Genomic DNA, 27,841 nt, shown 5'->3' on the forward strand with positions numbered 1-27,841 from the left:
AAAGAGAAGTAACAGAGAGGCACCTGGGTGGCTCAGTCGGTTAAGCATCTGACATTGGCTAAGTTCATGATCCCAGGATCCTAGGATCAAGCCCCATCTCCCCCTGCTTATGCTCTCTTTCAAATAAATATATAAAATCTTAAAAAAACAAAGAGAGAGAGAGAGAGAGAGAGAGAGAAGTAACAAATAATAGGTTATATAGATCATGAATATTTACTCATTCAGTAAGAATGTGAGCAAATAAATACTTATTGCATGGGACATTTCCAATGACACTACACAATAAAAACTGTAAGGATCTGTATCTCTCAAATCAAGTAGGCAAAGGTGAAGATGATGGGCTCAGGACGTACAGCTGTGTTGACTCAAAGTGACTCTAGGGACACCCCAGGCGCTTGAATCAAGGATGGGTGTGAGAATGTAAAAGAACAGGGGCTTTCCTAAACTAGCATTCCTTAACAGGCTTTCTATTACCTTTAGTAGGTATGTAAAAATAAGGCATTACAAATAGCATAGAAAGTATATTGCACATTAGTATCCTAATTGAAATTTACTTATTATGCAAGCATCACTAAGTATTCCAGTTATAAAATAACTAGTTCTGAAAATGATCATAAGGATAGGAAAAAAAATAAGCCAACCAGAATTATCAAAATAAATATTTATTAATATCTGAAGCTTTATGTACACCATTAAAAGCAAACGTGCAGATGTGAGGAATTAACAAAAATCAACCTAAAATCACTTCTCCCAAAGTAAATCTAAATGAACACTCAAGATCAGTGGTGCCACTACCATCAGAATAAAAAATGTGTCTAAATTAATGTAAGTAATTATTTTAAATGTCTCCCAGATATTCTTTACATTACAACTCTGAAATGTACTAACTGGTCAAAAAATCCAGAACGCTGTGTTTTCATCTTATCTTATTAGTAGCGGTACACAAATATATTTCCATCTTTTTGTCCAGCCAGCAAATGGGAATCTGTAGCTGACCATTTCACAAAAGACCAATGCTGATCAGAGACAGGTGGGAGGACAGCAGTGCAGTGACCCAGAAGTAAGTCCCAAATGGCAATTGTTCCAGAAGTCAATACTGCGGCTGCAAAATGATCTTTCACATCTCCCTCCAGGAACCTAGTATCAAGCAGAGAAGAGACCATTCAAATCACATATCAAAAGAATTTTTTTTTTTCTTTAAGTCAAAATCATGCTTCCCAAAGCAACCACAAGAACAAAAATCTGTATAAGTATGATGCCCATATTTGGCAGCCCAGGACTGCCCGCCAGCACGAGGTCGTTTTGGACACAATCACGTGTCCAGTCCCTGTACTACCTGCACCCCAGCTCACAGGAGCCTGCCTGCCTGCCACTCTTCAAACTGGCCAAGTTCCGCACACCTCAGCGTCTTTGCTCTTACTCTGCCCTCTCTCTCTCTCTTTTTTTAAGATTATTTATTTATTTGACAGAGAGAGAGATCACAAGCAGGTAGGGGGCAGGGGAGGAGCAGGGCCCCTGCCGAGCAGAGAGCCTGACAGGGGGCTCGATCCCAGGACCCTGAGACCACGACCTGAGTCCGTTCATCTAATTGACACAAAGATGTCTGGTTTTTGTATTTGCACAAGTGCCTTCCAAAATGTCACACTCAGTGAGCAGGAGCACACACTTGCCTTCCAGCATGCCCTTGAGGAAGACAGTAGAGCATCACACCCACACTCAGGCTTGTCTTAGGGTTAATCACGATCAGCTGAAACACGGGGCTTCCCAGCGGCTCACTCTCCTTGGCACAAGGGTGGCTCAGAACAAGGAACAGGAGCCCCTAATTTAAGAGAAAAAATAATAACCAAATAAGTCAGCAAGAGGGAAAGAAAGGGTTGGCAGAGACAAAACCAAAGAATTACAAGAATAATCAATATGCAGGATTTAATCGCTAGCTTATATTTTTCAGACCAAAAAAAAAAACACTGTTGAGATTATCACCGAGCTGGACTTCTGGCATCTCTAAAACAGGGCTCACAGCCAGTCTTGCAGGTGGGAACCCAGCGGCCTCACTAACTTCCTCCACCTTAGATACAACCAATCTCAGGCCATCCATTTGGGGAAACGCCGTCACAGGGAAAGAGGGCATAGAAACAATCAGAGGGAGTCCCCAACCTACAGATACTCATTGGTAACTTGGCTTTTGAAAACTCAGAACACGTTTTCCCATAAAAATCATCTTGAGAGTGGGGACTAGGTTTTTAGGCCAGTCTGCAGGTAGCCTATTTGCACTCAAAGAGCAAGAGTGACCCAAGACAGACACCATCATCTGCGGTTGTCTTTGTGGCAAAATGTGTTACAGGCTTTTCCTGGGTTTCAAATGACATGTTCTCACGCAGATACATATGATACTGCAAGTAATTCTCTTTGGCGATAAAATGGGGAAAATTAATTACAGAACCATATTAGGATTAATAACATTCCTTTCTAGTTTCTACATTTCTAGAATGACTGAATTATTATTATTATTATTATTTTTAAAGATTTTATTTATTTATTTGAGGGAGAATGAGTGAGAGAGAGCACGAGAGAGGAGAAGGTCAGAGGGAGAAGCCGACCCCAAGGAGCTGGGAGCCCGATGCGGGACTCGATCCTGGAAGTCCGGGATCATGACCTGAGCCGAAGGCAGTTGCTCAACCAACTGAGCCACCCAGGCGCCCTGACTGAATTATTACAATGGGAATGAATTACTTTTATAATTAGAAACCCAAGTCAAGAAAAGGCTAGATGCCATCTACTTAACTAGAGATTGGTAAACAATGGCCCAAAGGTCAAATCTGGCTCAGGGCTCATCTCTGTATGACCCATGAGCGAAGAATGGTTTCTGGATGTTGAAATGGCTGGAAAAAAAAATATTTTGTGATGTATGTAAAAATCGTATGAAATTCAAGTTCTGGAATGTTTTATTGTCCCAAAAGGTTTACAGGGAACATGGGCACACCCATGTGTTTTCATTTTGTCTACGGCAGAATTTTTGCCACAGTGGGCAGAGCAGGTGCCAACAGAGACCAGTGGCCTGCAGACCCGAAGATATTTACCTCCTGATCTTTTTTTTTTTTTTTTAGCCACCTGATCTTTTTTTACAAAGTTTGTTGATTCCTACACTAAAATATTAGCTTATTTCCAGAGGCTGGCTTCATGGAACTTCACACAACTTTTTATGTGCTATCTCATACATTTCTATGTTAAATGTTTCACTATCAGGTAGACATTAACGTTGTAATAACAAAGATAGGAAGTCATTTTAATGGCTACTAGGGAAATGTAATAATTCCAGAGATGAAACCAAGCCTCTTATTTTAAGGAAGAGAAAAGTTAGCCTTGGGGCACCTGAGTAGCACAGTCAGTTAGACGCCCAACTCTTGGTTTTGGCTCAGGTGGGAATCTGAGTCGTGAGATCGAGCCCCATGTCAGGCTCCGAGCTCAGAGTGGAGTCTGCTTAAGTTTCCCTCTCCCTCTCCTTGCCTCTCCATCCAGCCCACTCTCTCTCTCAAATAAATAAATCTTAAAAAAAAAAAAAAAAAAAGAAAAGCCTCAAGATAATATGACTGTATCTAAGATCACACAACTTTTGAGTTCAATTCCACAGATTTTAGGGAAAAGGGTGCCCTCTGCCTTCTAAGCCTGGGGTGCTGATGTGCACAGGACTACCACTGAGGCTGGGAAAGTCAGTTTCCACACAAGCGTGGAGCTACCTGTTACTGCCTTTGCTTGTGGCTCAATGGTGGGTACTTAAGGGTTACCCCTCGCTCCTGGGAAGCTGCCTTCTGCCCGTTCAGATGTCCATACTAGACCGTAAACCAAGTCTACTAACACAGTGGCTGAGAAGCTGTGTTCGTTTCTATGTGAGAAGACTAAAGCCTAAGGGACATACATGTCTAGAACCATTTAATCATCCTCTCTGAGGGCCTTCAGTCATAGGATACATCATTTATGGCAATGTGCTTGCGAGCCAAGTTTGGTAACAGGCATGATATTTCTTGGTACAAATTCACAGCTAGAAATAAATGTTTTCCTTACGTCATACAGCCAGAAAATTCACCAAGCCATCATATTATACCAATATTTATTTTCATCCATGAATTTAAGCAAGGACAAACCCTGTTACCCAATTTTGAAAAACAAAAACAAAAACAAAAAATCAGGCAACAGAGAGGGTCTGTTAATGACCTCTTAGTAAGCTACTGCTCTTACTCAGTGAGACCAACAGCAACACAAAGTAGAAACAAAGCAGTCCCAACAGATTACTTACCATTTCAGAATAGGCTTTGTGACAGACTGAAGCTTGGTAGGAATCACCAATGTGCATCTTTTTCAGAAGCTGACCAGTTTTTAAATTCCTTAGACATCAAAAATAAATAAGCTGATAACATTCTTCCAGCATACTGGTTTTCACATAATATTCTCATATTTATCACAGTATCCTTTAGGACGTGACCAAGGGAGAAACTAAGGGACATGGTACCTTAGTTTTGTTTAGTTACAGACTCCGCTAAAAACAAGAACTGTTGGTTAACATTGCCAGTAGTTCAACTTGACAGTTCAGCCTTAGATGGAATCTGCTATGTCACTAGGAGTAAAATGTCTCCAAACTCCATGAGAAAAGTTTTCCCTTTTCTCATTTGAAATCAGGTACACAGTATGGCTCTAGCATTATGATTTTGTCCCGCTTCTTATTATACCTACAATTTTCTATGGAAGACAATGGTCAGGAAACCAAATTTAATTAGATGGGAGATTATACCTCAAAAGATTTATAATTCTGTCTCTAGAGCTAGACCAAGGTAATAAAGAGAGACAGGAAGACGAAGGGGATGAAAAATGAGAGAAGAGGGTGAATTTAAAGGAGAAAAAGTCTGTTGGAACCACTCCTTAGCATTACTGAGCATTGGTGATGTCGGTCATTGCTCTGTCCTGGGATGCCACTGCTGAAAAACCCTTGGCTGTCTTCTCATTAGCCACAAGAGTCCATGTTCTTTTTTTGTGGTGTTTATAATCCTCACGAATCCTGTGCCGCCATACTCCACAACTCACCGCTCCTCACTATGCGTATTCCTGGCTCTGCACCTTCGCTCAAGCTGGAGCCTCCCAACACCCTCGCCGTTACTGACCAATTCCCAACCCTCTTACCCCCCAATGCCCCTCCATTCCTTTCTGGCCTTGATTGTGTCCTGCCTCCTCCCAGCGGCAGGAGCTCAACCTAGACTCTCTCACTTCTCCCAGTCTGCGCCAACCCAAAGAAATCTCCTCTCCTCTACCTCCCTACAGTACTATCCATATGCTTCATTTTTAATTTAATATAAACTGTAATACAGCGTAATGTATTCATTCAACAAATACATCAGAACTTTCTGTGGAGCACGTTGGGTGTGTAAAAACTGAAGGAGGGAAACTCAGTGCTTGTGTGCCTACGCAAGACTTTCCTCGCCAGGGACAACAAGGGGTTTATCCCCTACAGAAGTTAGCACATGCTCTATGTTTAGTAACTGTTCTTTCCCCGAGTCCCAAAGCACTGTCCGAATTTCCCTCACTTTGACCTTGTCTGAATTGTAAGGGGACTGTACTGGATTCGTACACTTGGAACTATAAAGCAATCTCATTTACTTACTAAACCTTAGAGGCCTTGGAATGAGGACTCATGTCTACATCCTTCACAGAAAGCAGTACGTAAGTAGAGACTCAAGTGTCTATTAAATGACTGAGAGATGAGTGCTCAGCTAATATAGCTTGACCAAGATTAAATGTCCAGAGTTTCAACAAGAGGTTCCTTGAGTATAACATGAATTGCTTAAGACGTTTAACCCCTGAGCAGTTAAACAGGAAAGGTGACCAACTACTATGTGTAAATATAAAAGTATATAGAACCCAAATGGCAAATGACAGTTGTTGTTTTTTTTTTAAGATTTTTATTTATTTATTTGACAGACAGAGATCACAAGGAGGCAGAGAGGCAGGCAGGGGTAGAGGGAAGCAGGCTCCCCACTGAGCAGAGAGCTCGATGCGGGGCTCGATCCCAGGACCCTGGGACCATGACCTGAGCTGAAGGCAGAGGCTTTAACCCACTAAGCCACCCAGGCGCCCCAAAATGACAGCTTTTGATAGACCCTATGATCTCTACATCTTTAAGTACCCTAAACAAGGAGCTAAGGCACTGAGAATAGAAGATATGTACCTATTTTCAAGAACTTCCACGATACAAATTAGCCTATAAGGGCAGTACTTAAAAACTTAAGAAAAAAACAAACAAGGGTAATATGAATTCGGAGAGGGAAAGGTCAAAGCCGGCCTTCGGCTCAGGTCATGATCTCAGGGTCCTATCGAGTCCCACTAGGGCTCTCTGCTCAAGGCAGGGGGGCTGTTTCCTCCTCCTCTCTTTTCTTAAGCTTAGACTAAGTAGAGAGGTGATCCCTCTCACCTCAAATAAATTGTTGTGATCCATTAAAAAAAAAATGAAAAAAAAACGCCTGGGTAATATGACTCGGAGGGTTAAGCCAATGCCTTCGGCTGAGGTCATCCTCTCAGGGTCCTGAGCTCAAGTCCAACATTGGGTTCTGAAGCTCAGCGGGGAAAACTGCTTCCCCCTCTAGACTAAGTAGAGAGGTCCCCCCTACCTTGTGATGTGATCCATTATCAAATATATAAAAAATCTTAAAAAAAAAAAAAAAAGTGACTCAGGGGGTTAAGCCTCTGCCTTAAGGCTCAGGGATGATCTGAAGGTCCTGAGGAAGTCCTACTGGGGGCTAAGCTCAGCGGGGGGCTAAGGCTTCCCCTCTCTCTAAGGCTCTCTGCCTAGGTTGTGATCTCTCTATCAAATAATAAAAAATCTTAAAAAAATAAAAGCAAAAAGGTTACTATTAAGAAAAAGGGAGAAGTGAAGGATGGGAAGAAAGCTGGGAGCTAAGGCTGGGAGCTAAGGCGTATCGACTGGCTGGAGAAAATCTTTCCCCAAAGCACTGAGGAAAAGGCAGTGAAGAAAGCAAACAAATGTGGGCCTTCCTGAAGGTTTTATTCCTCAGGGAAAGCAGGGAGGGTTGGGAAAAAAATGTTAATACAGTAGTAGTATAATAGAAGATCTGGAGATGGGATATTCATTGATGGAAAGGGAACCAATTACTAGATTATATTAATAGTTCAGGAACCATATAATGAAGGTCCAGACTATTGAAATAATGGAAAGAATAGGAAAGACAACTTTTGTAAAGCATTGTCCTCAAATAAGACCTCCATGCGCAAATACCGAGCAAAGTGCCAGAAGTGGAAATCTATTGCTCTAGATAGTAGGCCGTCTGAAAACAGGATCTCCTGGCAGATTATTAACACGGTCAACTTCAGAGGCTCCCTGGTGGGGAGGGGACAAAGATTCTCTCAAGGACCATGCTTTCCTGGTTTATTACTAGAGGGTTAGGGTTGGACAAGGCAGAAGGATATTAATATCACAACTTCCTCTTACCAAGATCCATCCTGCCCTAAGGAATCAATTAAAGGAGAAGGCTTCTGAGAGAGAGAAAAAAAAAATCCAACTTATTATCTTAATACAAATTAACTTTGAAAATGCCTTTGACTGGGTGTGGTTCTCCCTGGATCAGGAAAGAGAGGTAGCTAGGGACTCCTTGACTCTGGTCTTTCTATCACAAATTCATTAATTTAGTTCCTCTAAAAGCATATATTTTATAATTTTGGATTGTATTGTAGACATTATTAAGAACATGTCAGAGGGGCGCCTGGGTGGCTCAGTCAGTTAAAGCCTCTGCCTTCCGCTCAGGTCATGATCCCAGCCTCCTGGGATTAAGCCCCATATCGGGCTCTCGGATGAGCAGGGAGCCTGCTTCCCCCACTTTCTCTGCTTACTTGTGATCTCTCTCTGTCAAATAAATAAATAAAATCTTTTAAAAAAAAAAAGAAAGTAAGAAAAGAACATGTCACATAAACTCTGGATTCTGTTAGATTCCTCTCAAGAATATTGATTGTTTTCCCCTAGTAAACAGTTAATTTGGTTCAACTAAAATTCCAAATGCTGAAAACTCAATTCAATTCTTTTTGCCTTACCTGGGCTGCTTCAATCCACTCTGTGTACATTCAGTTTATAGGACAGCCAGATCACATGGTAAATATTAGAGCCAGAACTTGAGGCTTATTCTCTGGTTCTCTTTTTGGGCATTTCTCTCCCTACCTTCTAGCTATTGTGGTCACCCTGAATTCTGTCCTTTGGTTCTTTAAGCCAGTAGGACAGAAGCTTTTCTATCAGGCTTTCAGTCTCCCAGTGTACAGACTAGGGCTTGCCTTCTAGCTAAAACTGTAGGAACAAGATACTTGCCCACTGATATTTCCTGCTGAACCCTCTCCAGTATCTTTTTTTCTTTTTCTCATTCTCCAGTGCTTTCAGATAGTTGTTTTTTATACTTTGTTCAGGGTTTATAGTTACCTGAGGTAAGAGAGTTGACCTGATAAAAGCCATTAACCAGAAGCAGAAAAAACTGTACCTTTTTTTTTTTTTTAAGGTTTTATTTATTTGACAGAGAGAGAAACAGCAAGAACAGGAATACAAGCAGGGGGAGTGGGAGAGGGAGAAGCAGGCTTCCTTCCGAGCAGGGAGCCCGATATGGGGTTTGATCCCAAGACCCTGGGATCATGACCTGAGTTGAAGGCAGATGCTTAACCAATGGAGAAACCCAGGCACTTCCAACTGTACCTTTTTCACAAGAGTAAAGTTTCATTTATTTTAAAATAGTCTACTCAGGCTGATTTTTTTCATAATTTCTGAATTAATATGATGTTCTCATTGAGACAAGTATGTATCATCTGACAGTAAAAAACAAATAAAAAAATAAGATAATTTTTTTTTTTTTTTAAAGTACACTCCACACTGGGCATGGAGCTCAAAGTGGGGCTTGAACTCATGAACCTGTGATCAAGATCTGAACTGAGATCAAGAGTCAGGCATTTAACCAACTGAGCCACCCATGTGCCCCAAAACACAATTATATTTAGAGTCTCCTATCTAGTCTTAACAACCCTGTGAAATTAGCATTATATTACAGATGAGAAAATGGAGGACCTGGAGAGAAATCTTACCAAATAACAATGTTGTTCATTATTGTGGTACCAAGCAGAGCTTCCTGCATCCCGTGGACCTCAGCAAAAGTTAGTACAGTCTCTTCAGGGGACATCAAAAATCTTTTTTCTTTGCTTCTGCATTTAAAACAGTATTAAAAATCAGCACTTTGTACCAAAGCAGTTTCTAAGCAGCCCTTGTACATTATTACTGAACCACGCATAATATATACTCATCTAATACCAGAAAAAATTAGAAAACGTGTATCTTAAACTTCCTACAATTAATTACTTTCATATCACCTACCTGGATATACTTGCAAGCATCTCAAATTCATCATAGCCAAAATTAAACTTGCCATCTGTCTCTTTAAACCCTGTGTTTCTTTCTGCATTCCCATCTCAGCAAATTGTATCACTGTCTCCCCAGGTGACAAAGAAGCCTGGACATTATTACTCTCTTTCCTTCCTCTCTACCTACTCAACCAGCAAGCCCTAATGATGTTAGCCCCCTCTTTCTCAAATCTGTCTGCTTCTCCCCATCTCCATTAATACCTGACTAACTTAAGCAAGCAATTATTTGTCTCTTGCCTAGATTACTACAACAGTCAGGAATAAACACAACAAACAAGATCCATGCCCTCTGTTATTACAAGAGACAGATAAATAACCACAAAAATGTAACAAGCACGTAAGAGACACAATGGATGCTCTGAGTTCCATTTTCAACATGTTGAATCTGAAATACCCAAAGGTTATCTATTAGACCAACAGGTCCAGAGGCTGAGAAAGAGGTCAGAGCTAGAAATATACGCTTGCAAGTAGTCAGCATCTAGGTAGTAACTGAAGCAATGGAAACCAAGTGTGGAACAAAAAAAGAGTCTAGGTCCTAAGACCTTTGTGATTTTTTAAGGGGTAAACAGAGATTTCAAAGACAACAAAGAAAGAATAAACTTCATTTGCTGAGTCTCTCCTCTCCACTGGCTTCCCTCCTGCTACACTGAGCTTCCCCCTCCCTAAACTGCCTCCACGATACAGCCTAGTGTTGAGACATAACCTGCTATACAACACCTACAGCCCAGAAAAACAATAGGCTAGTGATCTTTCTCTGAAAGCTTGTGATAAAAGCATTCTTTTAATAATTAAAACCAACCATCTTACCCTCCATCTTCTGCAAATGTCATGATTTCTACTTGCTGGTCACAAAGGGTCCCACTGCTACTGACTAGCCTCCTCTCTGTCAGGCCAAGCACAGCTTTTATATTTCCAGAACTCAGTAATACTTGCTTTTCACGTTTACCATCAGAGGAACAAAGTAATGCCCTAAAACCAAGTATAAGGGAAAATGTGGAGAAGTCAGAAGTTAACCTTCAATATGAAAGGACTAAGGTCCTATCTATCTATCGATCTATCGATCTATCTTTTTTAGAAAGGGGGAAAAGGCAAAGGGAGAGGGAGAGTATTAAGCAGCCTCCATGCCCAGACAGAGCCCTATGCAGGGTTTGATCTCATGACTCTGAGAGCATGACCTGAGCTGAAATCAAGAGTCAGAATTCAACCAATTAAGCCAACCAGGTGCCCTGAAGTTCCAATTTCAAATGGAAACTTCAGTCAGAGATATCATTCCATTGATAGGGTTTTTTTGTTTTTTGTTTTTTTTCAGGATTTTTGTTTATTCTGAGTGAGAGGGAGAGAGTGAACACGAATGGGGGAGGGACAGCCAGAGGAGGAGCAGACTCTCCACTGGGAGGGGAACCTGATGCAGGACTTGATCCCAGGCCCCTGAGATCATGACCTGAGCCGAAGGCAGCTGCTTAACCAACTGAGCAATCCAGGCATCCCCATTGATAGGGTTTTTTAAAACAAATCTCTATTGGATCTAAATTTAGATTTTTTTTTTTAATGATTTTATTTTTAAGTAATCTCTATACTTAACATGGGGCTTGAACCCACAACCCTGAGATCAAAAGTTGCATGCTCTACCAACTGAGCCATCCACCTGTCCCTAAATTTAGATTCTAAGATTCAAGCCTAGGCCATAACTTGCATTTAAAACAAGCTGACAGAGACAAAGATAAAGAGAAAAGAAAAAACTACTCCTTGAGAATTATATACCTGATTTCTCTGATTTCCAAATTTCCCAAAGCCACACACACAAGATTACAAACATCAGGCACTGGAACTATCTGTAATACTGGAACCTAAAATAAAATAAAAAAGCCAAAAATTATACTTGGTAGTTTCATTTTTTTTTTTATAGATTTTATTTATTTATTTGACAGAGAGATCACAAGTAGGCAGAGAGGCAGGCAGAGAGAGGGGGAAGCAGGCTCACTGCTGAGCAGAGAGCCTGACTCGGGGCTCGATCCCAGGACCCTGAGATCATGACCTGAGCCGAAGGCAGAGGCTTTAACCCACTGAGCCACCCAGGCACCCCGGTAGTTTCATTTTTAATTAATCTAAATTTTCCAAAATCTGTCACACTCTCTTCTATTCTCATTGCACCAGGACAGTTTCAAACAGCAAACAAAGGTGAGAAAGTTTAGCAAACACCCTTTCTCTAAGCTGTAAATCAAAATAAGCTTATACAAAGCCATGTGTGTGGTAGCGTTTATTTAATACGATCTACACTTCTAACAATAAAGGAATAATTAAATAAAGTCTGCCATGTGGACAAATGGAATGTTGTGTAGCCATTTAAAGTAAGTTTATCCCAGGGGCGCCTGGATAGCTCAGTTGGTGAAGCGTCATGTCTGAGGTCATGATCTCAGGTTCTTGGGATTAAGTCCCCTGTAGAACTCTCCGCTCAGCAGGGAGCCTGCTTCTCTCTCTCTCCACCTCTCCCTCACTGCTCGTGTTCTCTCTCTCTGTCTCAAAAGAAAAATCTTAAAATAAGGTTATTTTAAAAAATAATAAGTTAATTCATATAAATAAATATTTATTAAGCATCATTATGCAAAGAAAGTATGGTGCCAGAGGCTGTGGCTGTGCTGGAGAACAATGAAATTTGCTAAGAGTAGATCATGAGCATTCACACCAAAAAACAAAACAAACAAGCAAAACCCCAAAAATCTATGTGAGTGGATATATGTTTTTTTGATTTTTTTTTTTGTTTAGTTTTCTTTATTAATAGAGAGTGCACAGGATGAAGAGGGGCAGAGGGAGAGAGAGAATCCAAGCAGACTGTGCTGAGCGCCAACCCTGAGATCACAGTCTTAGCCAAAACCAAGAGTCAGGGCCTTAAAGGACTGTGCCACCCAGGCACCCCAAGCTGATACATGTTAATGAACTTGATTGGGGGAGTTCTTTCACAGTGTATAAAATACCGCATCATCACATTATACACCTTAAGTATATTACAATTTTGTCAATCATACTTCCATAAAGTTGAAAAAAAAATTAAAAATAAAGTATGAAGACTATGTAGAAACAAGGAAAAATGTTCATATCTTAAGTGAGAAAAGGCCAATTTAAAAATTTTAAGCACACCAGGATTGCAAGCATGTATGTTATGTTTGAAGGTGGACAAGGACTAGAAGAAAATATAGAAAGAAAAGAAGCAGGGGGTGCTTGGGTGGCTCAGTGGGTTAAGCCTCTGCCTTTGGCTCAGGTCATGGTCTCGGGGTCCTGGGATCCGAGCCTTGCATCAGGCTCTCTGCTGGCAGGGAGCCTGCTTCCCCTCTCTCTGCCTGCCTCTCTGCCTACTTGTGTTCTCTGTCAGATAAATAAATAAAATCTTTAAAATAAAAAAGAAAAGAAACAGGAACAATGCTTTGGTGAGGGGTAAGGAACACGGGTCTCAGCAAGTTTAGAAATTAGAAAAGACACAAAATTCCAAGCTACTCAAATACGTCCAACATAAAAATCCATTTCTCAAAAACTGTGATTAAAATAAACAAAGCACAAGGTTCACTCTATTCTAGATGGTGGGTGTATGGGCGTTTACTGTACAACTTTTCTCTATGCTTGAAAATTTTCATAATGAAATGGTGGGAAAAAGGACCCGTGTCAGTTCTGTCTTGCATGGTCGTGGGTCCCATTCTCGGTAGCTGCCCATCTACACTACCATGTAAACGCTGATGAAGACCGCACTCGCCTCCAAGATTCTGACTTACCTCTGTGAATTGCCAGGAATAAAGTTTTTCCCACTGCCAAGTATCAAGTGGTTTCCAAAGAGAAACCACGTATTCACAGGCAGTTATGATACACGGCTCCTTGAAACCTGCTATTTCCCACCATGTGGCACTCACATCTACCGAGCAGGAACCGGAAGGATTCTGAAATAAACAGCAACCACAGTTACGTTAAGGCCATACTTGGGGTCTGTTTCATGAAAGAATAAGTATGAAAAGTGTTGGGTTATAAGGATTATAAGGATTAAATACCAAGTAAAATGTAAAGTTTTCTATAGACCAAAATAAAGAGCGGGGCATCTGGCTGACTTAGTCAGCGGAGCCTGTGACTCTTGATCTTGGGACTGTTAAGTTAAAGCCCCATGATGGGTGAAGGGATTACTCAAAAACAAAATATGGGGCGCTGGGTGGCTCAGTGGGTTAAGCCTTCAGCTCAGGTCATGATCTCAGAGTCCTGGGATGGAGCCCCGCATTGGGCTCTCGCTTCCCCCTCTGTCTGCCTCTCTGCTTCCTTGTGATCTCTCTGTCAAATAAATAAAATCTTTTTTTTTTTTAGAAGATTTTATTTATTTATTTGACAGAGATCACAAGCAGGCAGAGAGGCAGGCAGAGAGAGGAGGAAGCAGGCTCCCCGCTGAGCAGAGAGCCTGACGCAGGGCTCGATCCAAGAACCCTGAGATCATGACCTAAGCCGAAGGTAGAGGCTTTAACCTAATAAGCCACCCAGGCGCCCCCAAATAAAAACAATCTTAAAACAAAACAAAATCTTAAAAAAAAATTATGTACTAAAAAAATTGCCCCCCCCACTTCTATCATGATAAATCTAAAAATGTATAGCATGTAGTTCCAGAATGGAACACATTCAAATCTAATCAGAAAACATAGCCCCTAAGATCTTGCCCATTTGGAAATGAAACATCCTGATGAAACACCCACGGGTTGAAGAGGTTATAAAACTGAAACAACATACTACGGTTGACCCTGGAACAATGTAGGGGTTAGGTGCACCGACTTCCCACACAGTCAAAAATCAATGTAGGGGGGTGGCTCAGTGGGGCCTCTGCACCGCTCGGGTTCCCGAGCCCCACAGTCCGCGGAGAAAATCTGCCCTGCCTCTCTGCCTACTTGTGATCTCTGTCTGTCAAATAAATAAATAAAATAAACAAAATCTTGACTCTCCCTTTGACTTCCCCAAAACTTAATTACTAATAGCTTACTACTGACAGGAAGCCTTACTGATAACATAAATAGTCAATGATTACATGTTTGGTATGTTATATGTATTATATATTATATGTAATAAAGTATATAGAAAAGAAAATGTTATGAAAAAATCATAAAGGAAAAAATACATATATATAATTCTGTACTCTGTTTACTGCAAAAGAAAATGTCTGCATGTAATTGTGCCTCTGCAGTTCAAACCCATGTTGTTCAAGAGTCAACTGTGTTTCCAAATGCGCAAAGAGGGCACCATGCACCCAAACACACAGAGCATGGCTAAAGTAGCATTTCCAAATGAAATTTATAATCATAAAGGCATTGACAAAAAAAAAAAAAAAACAAGAAAAATAAAAATAGAATAAGAAAACAGCTCAAGACGTTAGCAAAAGAACGGGAAAGTAAGCACAATGAAAAACAGAAGCAACTATTAAGGGTAACAGAAATAAATAGGAAACCAAGAAAACCTAATTAACACTCAATACAAGCAAAAGCTAGTTTTTTGGGGGAGACCCAAAGAATGGAAAATCTCTTAAGTTTGATGCAGGCAAAAAAATACTTGAGAAGGGGCGCCTGGGTGGCTCAGTGGGTTAAAGCCTCTGCCTTCGGCTCAGGTCATGATCCCAGGGTCCTGGGATCGAGCCCCGCATTGGGCTCTCTGCTAGGTGGAGAGCCTGCTTCTTCCTCTCTCTCTCTGCCTGCCTCTCTGCCTACTTGTAATCTCTGCCTGTCAAATAAATAAAAAATCTTGGGACGCCTGGGTGGCTCAGTTGGTTAAGCAGCTGCCTTCGGCTCAGGTCATGATCCCAGGGTCCTGGGATCGAGTCCCACATCGGGCTCCTTGCCCTCCGCAGGGAGCCTGCTTCTCCCTCTGACTCTGCCTGCCATTCTGTCTGCCTATGCTCGCTCTCGCTCACTCTCTCTCTCTGACAGATAAATAAATAAAAATCTTTAAAAAAAATAAAATAAAAAAAAAATAAAAAAAAATAAAAAAATAAATAAAAAAAAAAAGATTTATTAAAAAAAAAAAAAATCTTAAAAAAAAAAATACTTGAGAAAATAGAGACTAGGGAGAGAGAGAAGTATAACTAAAGACACACAGACAAAAAAACAAAAACAAAAACAAAAATGAAAAAAACCCCCAAACAAACCCAAACCCTATTAGAATAAAAAATAAATTTTTACCTATAAATTAGAAAATGCAAATGAAATTTACCTATAAATTAGAAAAAATGATTCTTTTAAAAATGAAGTTACTAAAACCAAAGCAAGAATAGCTTTGAGGGATGCCTGGGTGGCTCAGGGGTTAAGCCTCTGCCTTCGGCTCACGTCATGATCTCAGGGTCCTGGGATCGAGCCCCACATCGGGCTCTCTGCTCAACGGGGAGCCTGCTTCCACCTCTCTCTCTCTCAGCCTTCCTCTTTGCCTACTTCTGATCTCTGTCAAATAAATAAATAAAATCTTTTTAAAAAAACATGAGAAGCTATAGATCAAATTCTCCCCGATTTTCCTAGCAATTCATTAACTTTTTTTTTTCACATGTAAGACACAAGACATAAGGGAAAAATCTTCTGACCTTTAACTTTGAAACCAACTGAAGGTGGCCTGGGTTTAAGCTATTACAAGCAGGAAGGTCTGCTACATCAGTCTGTGGAAATAAAAGTCACAACATTAATCTAAGCTTTATATATGTCTTCCTGCATTGCTCATTCTTCATCAATGTCTACCCAGTATGTGTTATTTTCTCTGATAAAAGCAGCCAACCTCCATATGCAACTGCTTCCTTAATGACAAAGGGAACGGATCCCCCATATTTAAAAAATACATTCTTAACTTTGACTTTGTCCATTCTTCATCAATGTCTACCCAGTATGTGTTATTTTCTCTGATAAAAGCAGCCAACCTCCATATGCAACTGCTTCCTTAATGACAAAGGGAACGGATCCCCCATATTTAAAAAATACATTCTTAACTTTGACTTTGTCCAACTGAACTTAATGGTTACAGTTAAGTCTATCAGAGACATGTTATGGTACTCTTAAACACTGAGAAGCCAACGTTTAAGACAGTCACATGCTGGGTGCCTGGGTGGCTTGGTGGGTTAAAGCCTCTGCCTTCGGCTCAGGTCATGATCCCAGGGTCCTGGGATCAAGTCCCGCATCGGGCTCTCTGCTCAGCAGGGATTCTGCCTCTCCATCTCTCTCTGCCTGCCTCTCTGCCTACTTGTGATCTCTGTCTGTCAAATAAATAAATAAAAATCTTAAAAAAAAAAAAAAGTCATGCTATCCAAACTCACTAAGATATTTCATTTCTCCATAGAAAATCTCACCAGGGAAGCGGACTATACCTGTTTCCTTGACTCTGGGTGTGGATTTCCACACAGTTGATTGTCTTTGAGAGTGACTGACCCGGTGGGAAAAGGGGTTGCCCGGGGACCAGAATCACAGTCACAGGAAGGCTGTCCTCTACCTGACACAACCAGGCTGCCATCTGATTTTGATGGGCTAGCCCAACCGTCGCATTGTTTCCAATCACTGTCTTTTAAGTGAGGAAGTTGGGGTTTAGAGCAAGTTGGCCCAACCTCTGAACACACTTTTTCACAGTGTGCTTGGGAGCCAAAAGCTGGAGTAGTGCCTAAGATGGGGAAAGTGGGTGAGCACATCTCTGCTGTGGGCCTGTTATTATCCTCGGGGGCACCAGTATTTAAAGGTGTAAAAAGTAATACAGATGAAGAAAGGCCCTTCTTCTGAGACCGGCTTGTTAGGTCTGACGTTTTAGCTTGTGCTTTTCCCGGGAGAACAATAATTTCCTCTTCCAAGTCCTCCATTTCAATATTGATTTGTTTAGGACTCAGTTCTTCTAAAACACTACAGTTTCCCTCCTTAAGGTGTTTCTGTCCATACATGTTTGATACAAAAGGCTCAACTTTTTCTGGTTTTTCTGAACAGGACTTCAGTTTTTCAAGTTTAAGAGGTCCAAAGACTTCATCGGGTAACTGAAAATCTGTGGTTTTGAGAAAAGATGACAGTTCCTTTAAACTTAGCAGTTCATTCTCCTGAAATGAAACCGTGAACGCAGCAGAATCCAAAGCTAGATAAGCATTATTTCTGGAAGAAAGGGAGTCCTCTTTTGGACAACGATTGTCCTTCCCTAAAATAGAAAGGAACAACAATAACAACAAATACCAATACCCAACAGAGTGTGAGCTTCTAAACACCATGGCAGCACAAAATGTTCATTACTCTTCCCCTCCGGGACTTTGAAACCTCCGTGAATGGTTCAAAAGCCGGCCACAGCTTGGTGACTACCTGGAAGTTCTCCTTTCGCAGTACCAAAAAACAGTATAGTGCTGACTGCATTAGTGAAGGAAGACCTGTGTCTAGTCCCAGCTCTGCCACTGACCCACGGGTACTTTGGGCAAGTCAGTTCACTTCATTTTCCCTGGTGTCTCCTACGGGAACTGGACTAAGAAACTCTAAAGTCCCTTCTGCTCTTAAAAAACTATGATTCCGGGGTGCCTGGGTGGCTCAGTGGGTTAAGCCGCTGCCTTCGGCTCAGGTCATGATCTCAGAGTCCTGGGATCGAGTCCCGCATCGGGCTCCTCTGCTCAGCAGGGAGCCTGTTTCCCTCTCTCTCTCTGCCTGCCTCTCCGTCTACTTGTGATTTCTCTCTGTCAAATAAATAAATAAAATCTTTTAAAAAACTATGATTCCGGGATGCCTGGGTGGCTCAGTTGGTTAAGCAGCTGCCTTCGGCTCAGGTCATGATCCCAGCGTCCTGGGATCGAGTCCCACATCGGGCTCCTTGCTCAGCAGGGAGCCTGCTTCTCCCTCTGCCTCTGCCTGCCATTCTGTCTGCCTGTGCTTGCTTTCTCCCCCTCTCTCCCTCTGATAAATAAATAAAATTTAAAAAAACAAAAAAAAACAAAAAAAACTATGATTCCTTGGGGTGCCTGGGTGGCTCAATGGATTAAAGCCTCTACCTTTGGCTCAGGTCATGATCCCAGGGTCGGGGAGCCTGCTTTCCGCCCCCTCTCTCTGCCTGCCTCTCTGCCTACTTGTGATCTCTGTCAAATAAATAAATAAAATCTTAAAACAAACAAAAAAAAAACACTATGATTCCAACTATAAAACATGATTCCAATAGGCTCCCAGAGTACAGTCTACAAAATGCTGGCTCGTCTCACTGAAGTAGTAAATTTCAAGCAGGCTAATTTACTACTCTTAAAGCAGCCGGCATTCTATACCATTCAAAATATAGAGCAAGTTTGCCTGACCACCTCTGCAGACACTCTGTCACAGCGTGCCTGGGAGCCAGAAGCTGGAGTTGTGCCCAAGATGGGGAAAGCTGCATCCATCAACTAATGAATGAATAAACGGTGCCACATAGATATAGTGGGTATTATTCAGCCATAAAAAAAGAATGAGGTAAGGGTACACGCTGCAGCACGGATGAATCTCAAAAACCAGCTAAGGGAAAGCTGCCAAAACATGTGAACCCATAAGATAGAATACATATTGGTGGTTGCCAGGGGCTTGGGGTAGGGAGAGGAAAAGGGGAGGAAGTGCTTAAGGGGCACGGGGTTTCCTTCTGAAGTGATGAACATGCTTTGGAACTAGGTAAGGGTCCTGGTAGCACAACCCTGTGAATATACTAAATGCCAGTGAATTATTAACTTCATTCAAAATGGCTAATTTTATGTAATGTGAAGGTTAGTTACCTCAAGAAAAAAAAGTGTTTAATATAGCAGCAGGTTACTAAAACCACCGCAGATTATTTCAAAGTACATAAAAAATGTTTCTAGTTTATTATTAGAATGTCCTACTTTCTGATTACTTTATATTCTTGTTGGCTTAAAGATTACAATAAAAAAAGCCAAAATGATTATGGTCTTGTAATTGATTAAAAATTAATTATTGTCCAAATGCTATAGAGCAGTCAGCTGCCTGGTTTTGTAAATAAAGTTTTATTGGAACACATTCATATTTGTCTGTGGCTACCTTCCCACTATACTTGACTAGCTATGATGGAGCACAAAGACAATATTTACTATTTGGCCCTTAACAGTAAGAAAGTTTTGCTGTTGTCTAATACAGAACCAGAGTGAATTACCTAGTTGTTATGCCTGCTTTATCAAATATGAGAACTCCAGAGTAAATGAATAAAAGTATTGAAACTGACACTTGCGATCCTCCAAAATCTCATGTCCCACAGATTGCAGAGAGGCTATATTAGATATGTTACCCAAAAAAGTTGCTCAGACGTATTGCATTTTACTACACAATTATATCCCCCCACCACCCTTTCTTAGATTTTTATTTTTAGGTAATCTCTACACCCAATGTAAGGAAGGCTCAAACTCACAACTCCAAGATCAAGAGTCTTGTGCTCTCTGGACTAAGCCAGCCAGGTGCCCCCACATGGTCATTCTTAAGATAGTTTGTTAGTGGACTCACACTCTGACATACATTTTGAACACTTCCTCTATAGATTATAAAACTTTTCTCTATGGATAAATTGTGTTGTACCCGAATAAATACTAATTTTAGGTAAATATCTAATATATTTTCCCTTTCAATGTCAATGTTTCAACCACATTCACAAATTCTGGTACCACAGAGCCAAGTTTGAATCCTGGCTTGAATGAATTAATCACTTTAGGATCCTTGTGCTTCAGTTTCTTAAGTCCGTAAAGTGCAGCTAAAAATAGATTCTACTTCATGTAGGGTTGCTCTGATGATTCCATAGTTAGTATCTGCACAATATTTAGAAGGTAGCAGGCAGGGGCGCCTAGGTGGCTCAGTGGGTTAGGGGTTCTGCCTTCAGCTCAGGTCATGATCCGGGGTGGAGTCAAGCCCTGCATCGGGCTCTCTGCTCAGCACGGAGCCTGCTTCCCTTCCTTTCTCTCTGCCTGCCTCTCTGCCTACCTGTCATCTCTGTCTTCAAATAAATAAATAAAATCTTTAAAAAAAAAAAAAGTAGCAGGCACAGGGCACCTGGGTGGCTCAGTTAAGCATCGGGCTTGGTGTTGGCTCAGGTCACGGTATCAGACTGAGCCCTGCCCTGGGCTCCACACTCAGCATGGAGTCAGCTTGTCTCTCTCCCTCTGTTCCTCCCTGCATTGTCTCTCGCATAAATTAAAACAAAAAAACAAACAAAAAGACAAAAAACAACCCGAAAAAAACCTATCAAGAGCATAGTAAGTATTATGTATTGGTTACCATCATCAACCAGACCTTGATTTACCTTTAATTTTCTTCTTACCATGATGAATTGCTTTTTCATCCGGATCTTCATGTAAGGTGACTTCTTCCTTGGATCTATGAACACCTGCTGTGCCAGGAGTTGGCAAAAGTCGTTGATGATGATCTAATACAGGTGGGGAGACTGTCTTTCTTTTTCCTCCGTGTCTTCTACCAGATGGCTGGGTAACTGCCTTCCTGGGAAGGTTAGCTTCAGTAGGCCCAGTGGGAGAGTTGACCTCCGTTAACAAGAGACACTTCTCAGGTCTTCTTGAACTTAGTTGTCTTGTACGTATGCCAGATGTCCTAAGTTCATTCTGGTCAGTTTCTTCACTGCAAAGGTTTAAATTTTTTGTTTCCTCCGTACTTTTATTTTTAAAACCTTTCTTTCTGACACCCAAATGACTCTGAATGACAGCCTGCAGCGCTACTTTCCTCTGGCAGTTTGACATGCGTCGTGTCGTTCTAACATAATACTCTGCGGGAAACAGAAGGCCTTCAACCATTGTACAAGAATGTGTTTGACCTTCTACAGAAGCAGGGGAGATTACTTCTGGGCTAAGACTCGTAGATTGACTTAAAACCTCCTTTTCCTGAAGACTTTCATTTCTACCTTCAAGAGTGTTATGGGGAGATGGTAAAGACTCCTCTGTGTGATTCTGTCCTTTTAAATTTTGGTTTTCATTTGCTGGTAAGTTATCATAAGTGAGTTCTTTTACAGAGTATGAATTATTTGCCTCTAACTCAGGACTTCTGGGCAGCTGGCCACTTCCACTTACAGCTTTGTTTACCTCTGAGTTATCTGTAGAGACCGTCATGCTTCTGCCTTGTGCCTCTACCTTTACAGGTGAAGCAGGGTTAATGTTTTTTATATTGTGAGTAGTGAGTTCACAGTCACCTTTAGGAGGCTTATGTTCAAGGTGCTGACCACTACTGCTATTTGACAGAGTAAATGAAGCAACCGTAGGAACCCTGGAGAAATTATTTCCTCCTATTAGAGCACTGACACCTCTTTGTGGTTTGGCAGTTGGTGGACTTAATATACCCCTAATGTTAGTCTCTGTCATTGGTTCTCGAGAACTAGGAATGTCAGACGTAGAACCTAAAGGACAAGTTCTTTCATTTACAGGTGTCCTAGGATTTTCTCTATTGATTTCCTCCTGTTTCTTTAGTCTTTTCTCAGAGAGTAGGAATGAATCCGCGTCAAAGAAAGATTCTCTTGCCTGTGCAGTATATGTTCTCTTCTGCTGCTTTTTTCTTCTCCCTGGCAGCTTACTCTGCCTTTTCTCAGCACCAGAGCCACTGACCTGGTAGGGAAAATGTTCCTGGATATCACCTGTTCTTTGTATATGTAGTTCCTCCACAGGGCCATGTCCAGGGTTGAAGGACTCAGGTTCAACGTCAAGTGTGATAGGTGTCTTTTCTCCAGTTTCTTCATCCAGATGGGTGTTGATTTGTAACGTGTCATAAGGAGATATTTTATTTTTATGTTCTGAGAAAAAAAAATTTCTAGAATTAATAATTTCCTTTTAAATGAAGCCCAAAAAATTCCATTATTTATTTTAAAATATTATATAAAAATACTACATTTACGAGGCGCCTGGGTGGCTCAGTTGGTTAAGCCACTGCCCTTGGCACAGGTCATGGTCCAGGATCAAGTCCCGGATCCAGCTCCCAGCTCCATGGAGAGTCTGCTTCTCTCTCTGACCTTCTCCCCTCTCATGCTCTCTCTCTCACTCTCCCTCTCTCAAATAAACAAATAAAATCTTTAAAAAAGGGGCACCTGGGTGGCTCAGTGGGTTAAAGCCTCTGCCTGCTGCTCAGGTCATGATCCCAGGGTCCTGGGATCGAGCCCCACATTGGGCTTTCTGGTCAGTGGGGAGCCTGCTTCCTCCTCTCTCTCTGCCTGCCTCTCTGCCTGCTTGTGATCTCTGTCAAATAAATAAATAAAATCTTAAAAAAAAAAAAAGTACTACGTTATTTAAGAAAGAGTCAATGGAATTTCATTCAGGCAGCTCAAAGTTCAAATTTTAATATTCTAATACACTAGTAATTTTAAGGAAATGTAAACAAACAGAATTGTGCTGGAAAATATGGTTTTAAATTAAAAGATAATCTATATTGCAGTCATCTTTCTTTAGTTTTTTTTTGTTTTTGTTTTTTTAAAGATTTTATTTATTTATTTGACAGAGAGAAATCACAAGTAGATGGAGAGCAGGCAGAGAGAGAGAGAGGGAAGCGGGCTCTCTGCTGAGCAGAGAGCCCGACGCGGGACTCGATCCCAGGACTCTGAGACCATGACCTGAGCCGAAGGCAGCGGCTTAACCCACTTAGCCACCCAGGCGCCCATCTTTAGTTTTTTTTTTTTTTGCAGAGATATTTTATTTTAAATACAAAAGGGAAGATTGTTTTTTTTAATTCTTTAGTTTTTTTTCTCCAGCTTTACTGAGGTACAATTGGCAAATAAAACTGTATGTACTTAAGGTACACACTGAGATGTTTTCATATAGGTATATGTTGTGAAACATTACCACAATCAAGCTAATTAAAATATCCATCATTTCGGGCGCCTGGGTGGCTCAGTGGGTTAAGCCGCTGCCTTCGGCTCAGGTCATGATCTCAGGTTCCTGGGATGGAGTCCCGCATCGGGCTCTCTGCTCAGCAGGGAGCCTGCTTCTCTCTCTCTCTCTGCCTGCCTCTCCGACTACTTGTGATTTCTCTCTGTCAAATAAATAAATAAATAAAATCTTTAAAAAAAAAAAAATCCATCATTTCTGGGTGGCTCAGTCAGTTAAGCATCTAACGATTGATTTTGGCTCAGGTCATGATCTCGGGGCATGGGATCAAGCCCTCTGTCAGGCTCAGTGGGAGTGGGAGTAGGACTTTTTCTCTCTCTCTCTGCCCCTTCTCCCCACATTCTCTCTCTCTCTCTAGTCAGTTGAGCATCTGCCTTGGGCTCAGGTAATGATCCCAGTGTGCTGGGACTGAGTCCCATATTGGGCTCCTTGCTTGGCAGGGAGCCCATTTCTCCCTATGCCTGCCATTTTCTCTCTCTCTCTCTGACAAATAAATAAAATCTTAAAAAAATATATATCCATCATTTCACATAGTTATGATTGTGTGTGTGTGTGTGGTAGGAACACTTAAGATCAATTCTTCTAGCAAATTTCAAGTATATGATACAGTAATATTAACTGCTGGTTCCATGCTGTATATGAAAGTTTATTCATTTTGCATAACTGAAACTATACACCCTTTGAACAACACCTTCCCATTTCCCCCACCATCTCACCTAATTTATTTCATGTCTTTTTTTTCTGTTCAAGTAACTTTAATAACTTTAATAAGTAACTTTAATAACTTCAATAGCCTTCAATTTTATGATTATAAATACCTATTAACATGAATAATGACCATTGTTGTTGTTGGTTTTTAAAAGATTTTATTTATTCATTTGAAAGAGAAAGAGTGAATGAGAGAGAGCATGAGCAGGGGGAGGGGGAGAAGCAGATTCCCCTGCTGAGCAGGGAGCCCGATGGCGGGCTCAATCCCAGGACTCCGGGATCACGTCCCAAGTCGAAGGCAGATACCTAACTGATTGAGCCACCCAGGTGCCCATGACTATTGTTTTTAAGAATACTTCTGGCCAGATTTTTTTCTTTGTACATATACAAATGCTTAATTTTTTTTTTCTAAACGCTGAGAGGGGAAAGAACAGCCAAATAAACAATTCGACCAAAAGAATAGGTCATTGCTTGCAGAACGGGAAAAATATTTACAAAGTGTGTATCTGATAAGGACCTAATAGCTAGAATGCATTAAGAACACTTACAACTCAACAACAAAAAGGCAAATAACCGAATTAAAATATTGACAAAGGACTAGGTATTTCTCTGAAGACGATATAAAAATGGCCAACAGCACATGATAACATGCTCAGCATTAGTCACTAGGAAATGCAAATCCAAGCCATAATTAGAGACCACATCACATCCACTAGGATGGTTGTAATTTTAAAAATGGAAAATGCCGAGTATGGATGAGGATGTGCAGAGACTGAAACCCTTGCTCATCGTGGTAAGAATGTAAAATGGTACTGACATGGCAGAAAACAGTTTGGCAGATTCTCAAAAAGTTAAACAGAGAATCACCATATGACCCAGCAATTCTGCTCCTAGTGATAAACCCAAAAGGACCGAAAACATATGTCCCCACAAACACTTACATGTGAATGTTCATAGCAGCATAATGGCCAAAACTCGTAATAACTAAAAAGTAGAAACAACCCAAATGTCCATCCACTGATGAATGGATATATAAATTGTGGCACGTCTATCCAATGGAATGGTATTCAGCTGCACAAAGAAGTGAAGTACTAATGCATGCTTGGATGTAAGTACAGAGGTATGACTGTTGAAAACATGATGCTAAGTGAAAGAAGTCGATTACAAAAGATCACATATTACATGGCTCCATTCATATGGATTGTCCAGAACAGGTAAAGCCACAGAGGCAGAAAGTAGATTAGGGGTTGCCAGGGGCTGGCAGTAAGATGGATACAGGGCTTCTTTTCGGGGTGGTGAAAATGTTCTGGAATTAGATGATAATAACGGTTGCACAATCCTGTGCATATACAATGAATCACTGAATTATATATACACTTTAATATAGCAAGCATAAGCAAATAGGCTAGCTTTACCTGAGTGGTTCGGCTGTGGTGAAATTTCCTGCTGGAGCAAGCAATCATGTTCTTCCACTGTTTTCTTTACAGAATTCTTAACCTTCTCAGCTTTTTGGGCACGCTAGAGGAAACAAAAGCAGCTCAAGGAACAAATTTAAGAAAAATAAGTATTTTTTTAAAGCTTTATTATTACGAAGAATTATTTGTATATAGTTCATCCTACAATATCTCAGTTTGAGAGAGTTAAGATTCACTCACCTGAAGGCGGGCCAGTGTCTTGCTGTATTCCCTTTTCAAGAATGCTAATTTTTCCTTCAACTGGAAGAAGAAAAACAGCAAACAATACTGAGCAGGTAGAAAGGCAGAGTCAGAGAGAAGGGATACAGTGCCTATCAGACCCGAGTAAGCAGTGCTTAGCAGGTCCCTCAGCAACAGACAGAGGAGGAAGTAGCAGGTCCCACACTACTTTTAGTTTTCACAAAGCACCAAGCTCTCTAACACCTAAGCACCTTGACCTAAACACTTCCTACCATGTGGAGCATTTCCTCCCCAAATCATTTTGCTAAGTCTTACTGATTCCCCAAGCCTCAACTTCGATTTTTATTCTAGGTCCTTCCTGAAATCCAGGGGGGACACTCCACCTCTCTGCTGTGCTTCCTTTATCACAATACTTATTATATACTCTGCTGTCTGTTTACTTCTGATTCCTTCCATCTCACTGTGAGATCCCTGACGGTGGCAGGAGCTGTCATCCTCAGACATTCATCCAACAGATGAATCTCTTGTCAGTTAATGGTCCTGGTATCTGTAGTACCTGGAACAAAACTGATAACCACTCTCAGTTATGGTCTCGGATGCTAGAACTAGGGTCGTCAAGCTTAACAAGTGAGGGATACAGATAATTAATAAGAAAATGAATACACAGACTAAAGGATATCACATGGCACTCTACACCCAGATCAACAGGGAGATGTGAGAGTGCCTGAGCTACTTTAGGTAGCGTGGCCAGAGAGGAATTTCTGAGGACTACCATTGAAGCCCGGACCTAAAGGAGGAAGGAGGTAGCTTTGGGAAGATCAGAGGAAAAGCAGTTTGTCCAAGATCACACAGTTATAAATGGCATGATCAAAACCCAGGTAGTTGGATTCTAGAATCTATATTCTTCATCTCTAAGCTAGTTTGCTTCCCACAGGGTCCTCTTTACCACCAACCTTATCAACGTTTAAGAACTATCTTCTTGACTTGTAAATGATCTATCTCACCCTCCACTGGAAGGCAGGCTGGGATAAGAGGACTGATGAACTAATGTGAATGAAGAATCTAGCACAGTGCCTGGAACAGCGAGCAGAGAGATACGTTCAGGCTAACATCATCAGCAGGAGCACAGAGTGGCATGGGTAAGGATTGGTCAGAGCAGCACTGCTGTAGAAGCAAAAGCTGGAAACAACCTAAAAGTCGCTCAGCAGAGTAATGTCGAACGAAAAGATGGCACTTTCATAATACATAACACTATGAAGAACTTCAAAAAGTAAGGTAGGGGCGCCTGGGTGGCTCCGTGGGTTAAGCCGCTGCCTTCGGCTCAGGTCATGATCTCAGGATTCTGGGATCAAGCCCCGCATTGGGCTCTCTGCTCAGCAGGGAGCCTGCTTCCCCCCCTCTCTCTGCCTGCTTCTCTGCCTACTTGTGATCTCTCTCTGTCAAATAAATAAAATCTTAAAAAAAAAAAAGTAAGGTAGGTTAACATTAACATGGATGAAACCTGGAGAAGTAAAACGGAAGTTGCAGAACCATTCGGCTTATACCATTCGTGGACCAAAAAAACCACACTATTTTGGGGGGGGGGGTGGATTAGGGAATATAGCCACATCCTTCCAAACATCCCACCTCCGTCCATACACGCGCGAAAAGGTCTGAAGCATCAGGCTGTTCAGAGAATTCTTAAGGGAATGGGTGGGAAAAGCCAAGATTGAGAGTGTGTGGGGGTGGGGAGGATGTCAAAAGGGACTTAGTTCTTCAAAATTTGTTCAAGGTCGTAGGTCAGAGGTCACGGCCACCCCTGGACCGTCGAGGAAACAAACACACGCCTAAAATCTTAGGCAAGGAGTCAGTTCCGAGTCAGCCCTTCCCGCACACCCAGGACACCTTTTCCTTCTCCTCACAGCTGAGTGGCTTCCCGGGAGGCTCTTCCATCGGGCTGGGAGCCGAACGGAAGGAGCAGCCGTCGCCGGCCCTGGGCCTGCGGACACGAGGGCCCCAGCTGGCTCTGGGCCCCGCAGGCGCCGCGGAAGGAAACCGGGCACCCGGGATACCCCCGGCGCGCCACCAGGTTGCCCATGCAGGAACCGCGCGCCGTCTCCCCCAGCCAATTACAGCCACCGCTCGACCTGCGCACGCGCAACCGGAGACGGCCGAGTAATGGAGCGGGGCCACCTAGCGGAGAGCCGAGCTGCGGATCGGAGCCGAGGACGCCCAG

At 41.7% G+C, this 27,841-nt stretch overlaps 1 protein-coding gene across 4 annotated transcripts; it reads right to left on the minus strand.

Annotated features, from left to right (window-relative positions):
• Positions 1–646: 646 nt before the first annotated feature.
• On the minus strand, positions 647–27,755 carry PALB2 (partner and localizer of BRCA2). 4 transcript variants are annotated; one of them, XM_045072675.1, is made up of 13 exons: positions 27,511–27,755; positions 25,627–25,686; positions 25,387–25,489; positions 20,710–22,179; positions 16,793–17,595; positions 16,022–16,093; positions 13,206–13,367; positions 11,206–11,291; positions 10,252–10,413; positions 9,112–9,228; positions 4,292–4,379; positions 1,671–1,819; positions 647–1,137 (listed from the first exon to the last, which is right to left on the minus strand). In XM_045072675.1, the coding sequence occupies exons 1-13, from the start codon at positions 27,556–27,558 to the stop codon at positions 930–932; spliced, it is 3,528 nt and encodes a 1,175-aa protein (XP_044928610.1). In that variant the 5' UTR covers positions 27,559–27,755; the 3' UTR covers positions 647–929. The 4 variants fall into 4 exon arrangements, with proteins under 4 accessions (XP_044928610.1, XP_044928607.1, XP_044928608.1 ...); XM_045072672.1 differs by having other exon boundaries at positions 20,692–22,179; XM_045072673.1 differs by lacking the exon at positions 16,022–16,093 and having other exon boundaries at positions 20,692–22,179.
• Between the last annotated feature and the right edge of the window lie 86 nt (positions 27,756–27,841).

The sequence above is a fragment of the Mustela putorius genome, unplaced genomic scaffold (assembly GCF_011764305.1).
Source record: "Mustela putorius furo isolate JIRA1106 unplaced genomic scaffold, ASM1176430v1.1 tig00004041_pilon_pilon_pilon, whole genome shotgun sequence".
NCBI classification, from domain to species: domain Eukaryota; kingdom Metazoa; phylum Chordata; class Mammalia; order Carnivora; family Mustelidae; genus Mustela; species Mustela putorius.

Bases quoted from the DNA above. Each gene is read 5' to 3' on its own strand.
- PALB2 (XM_045072672.1), bottom strand. From the start codon at position 27,558: ATGGAAGAGCCTCCCGGGAAGCCACTCAGCTGTGAGGAGAAGGAAAAG. The intron at 9,229-10,251 runs GTAAGATGGTTG...TTTTAAATGCAG, and splicing joins ACATTTGCAGAAGATGGAGG to AAGCAAAGAAAAAAGATTTT. The intron at 4,380-9,111 runs GTAAGATTTCTC...TTGATGTCTAAG, and splicing joins ATGAACAACATTGTTATTTG to GAATTTAAAAACTGGTCAGC.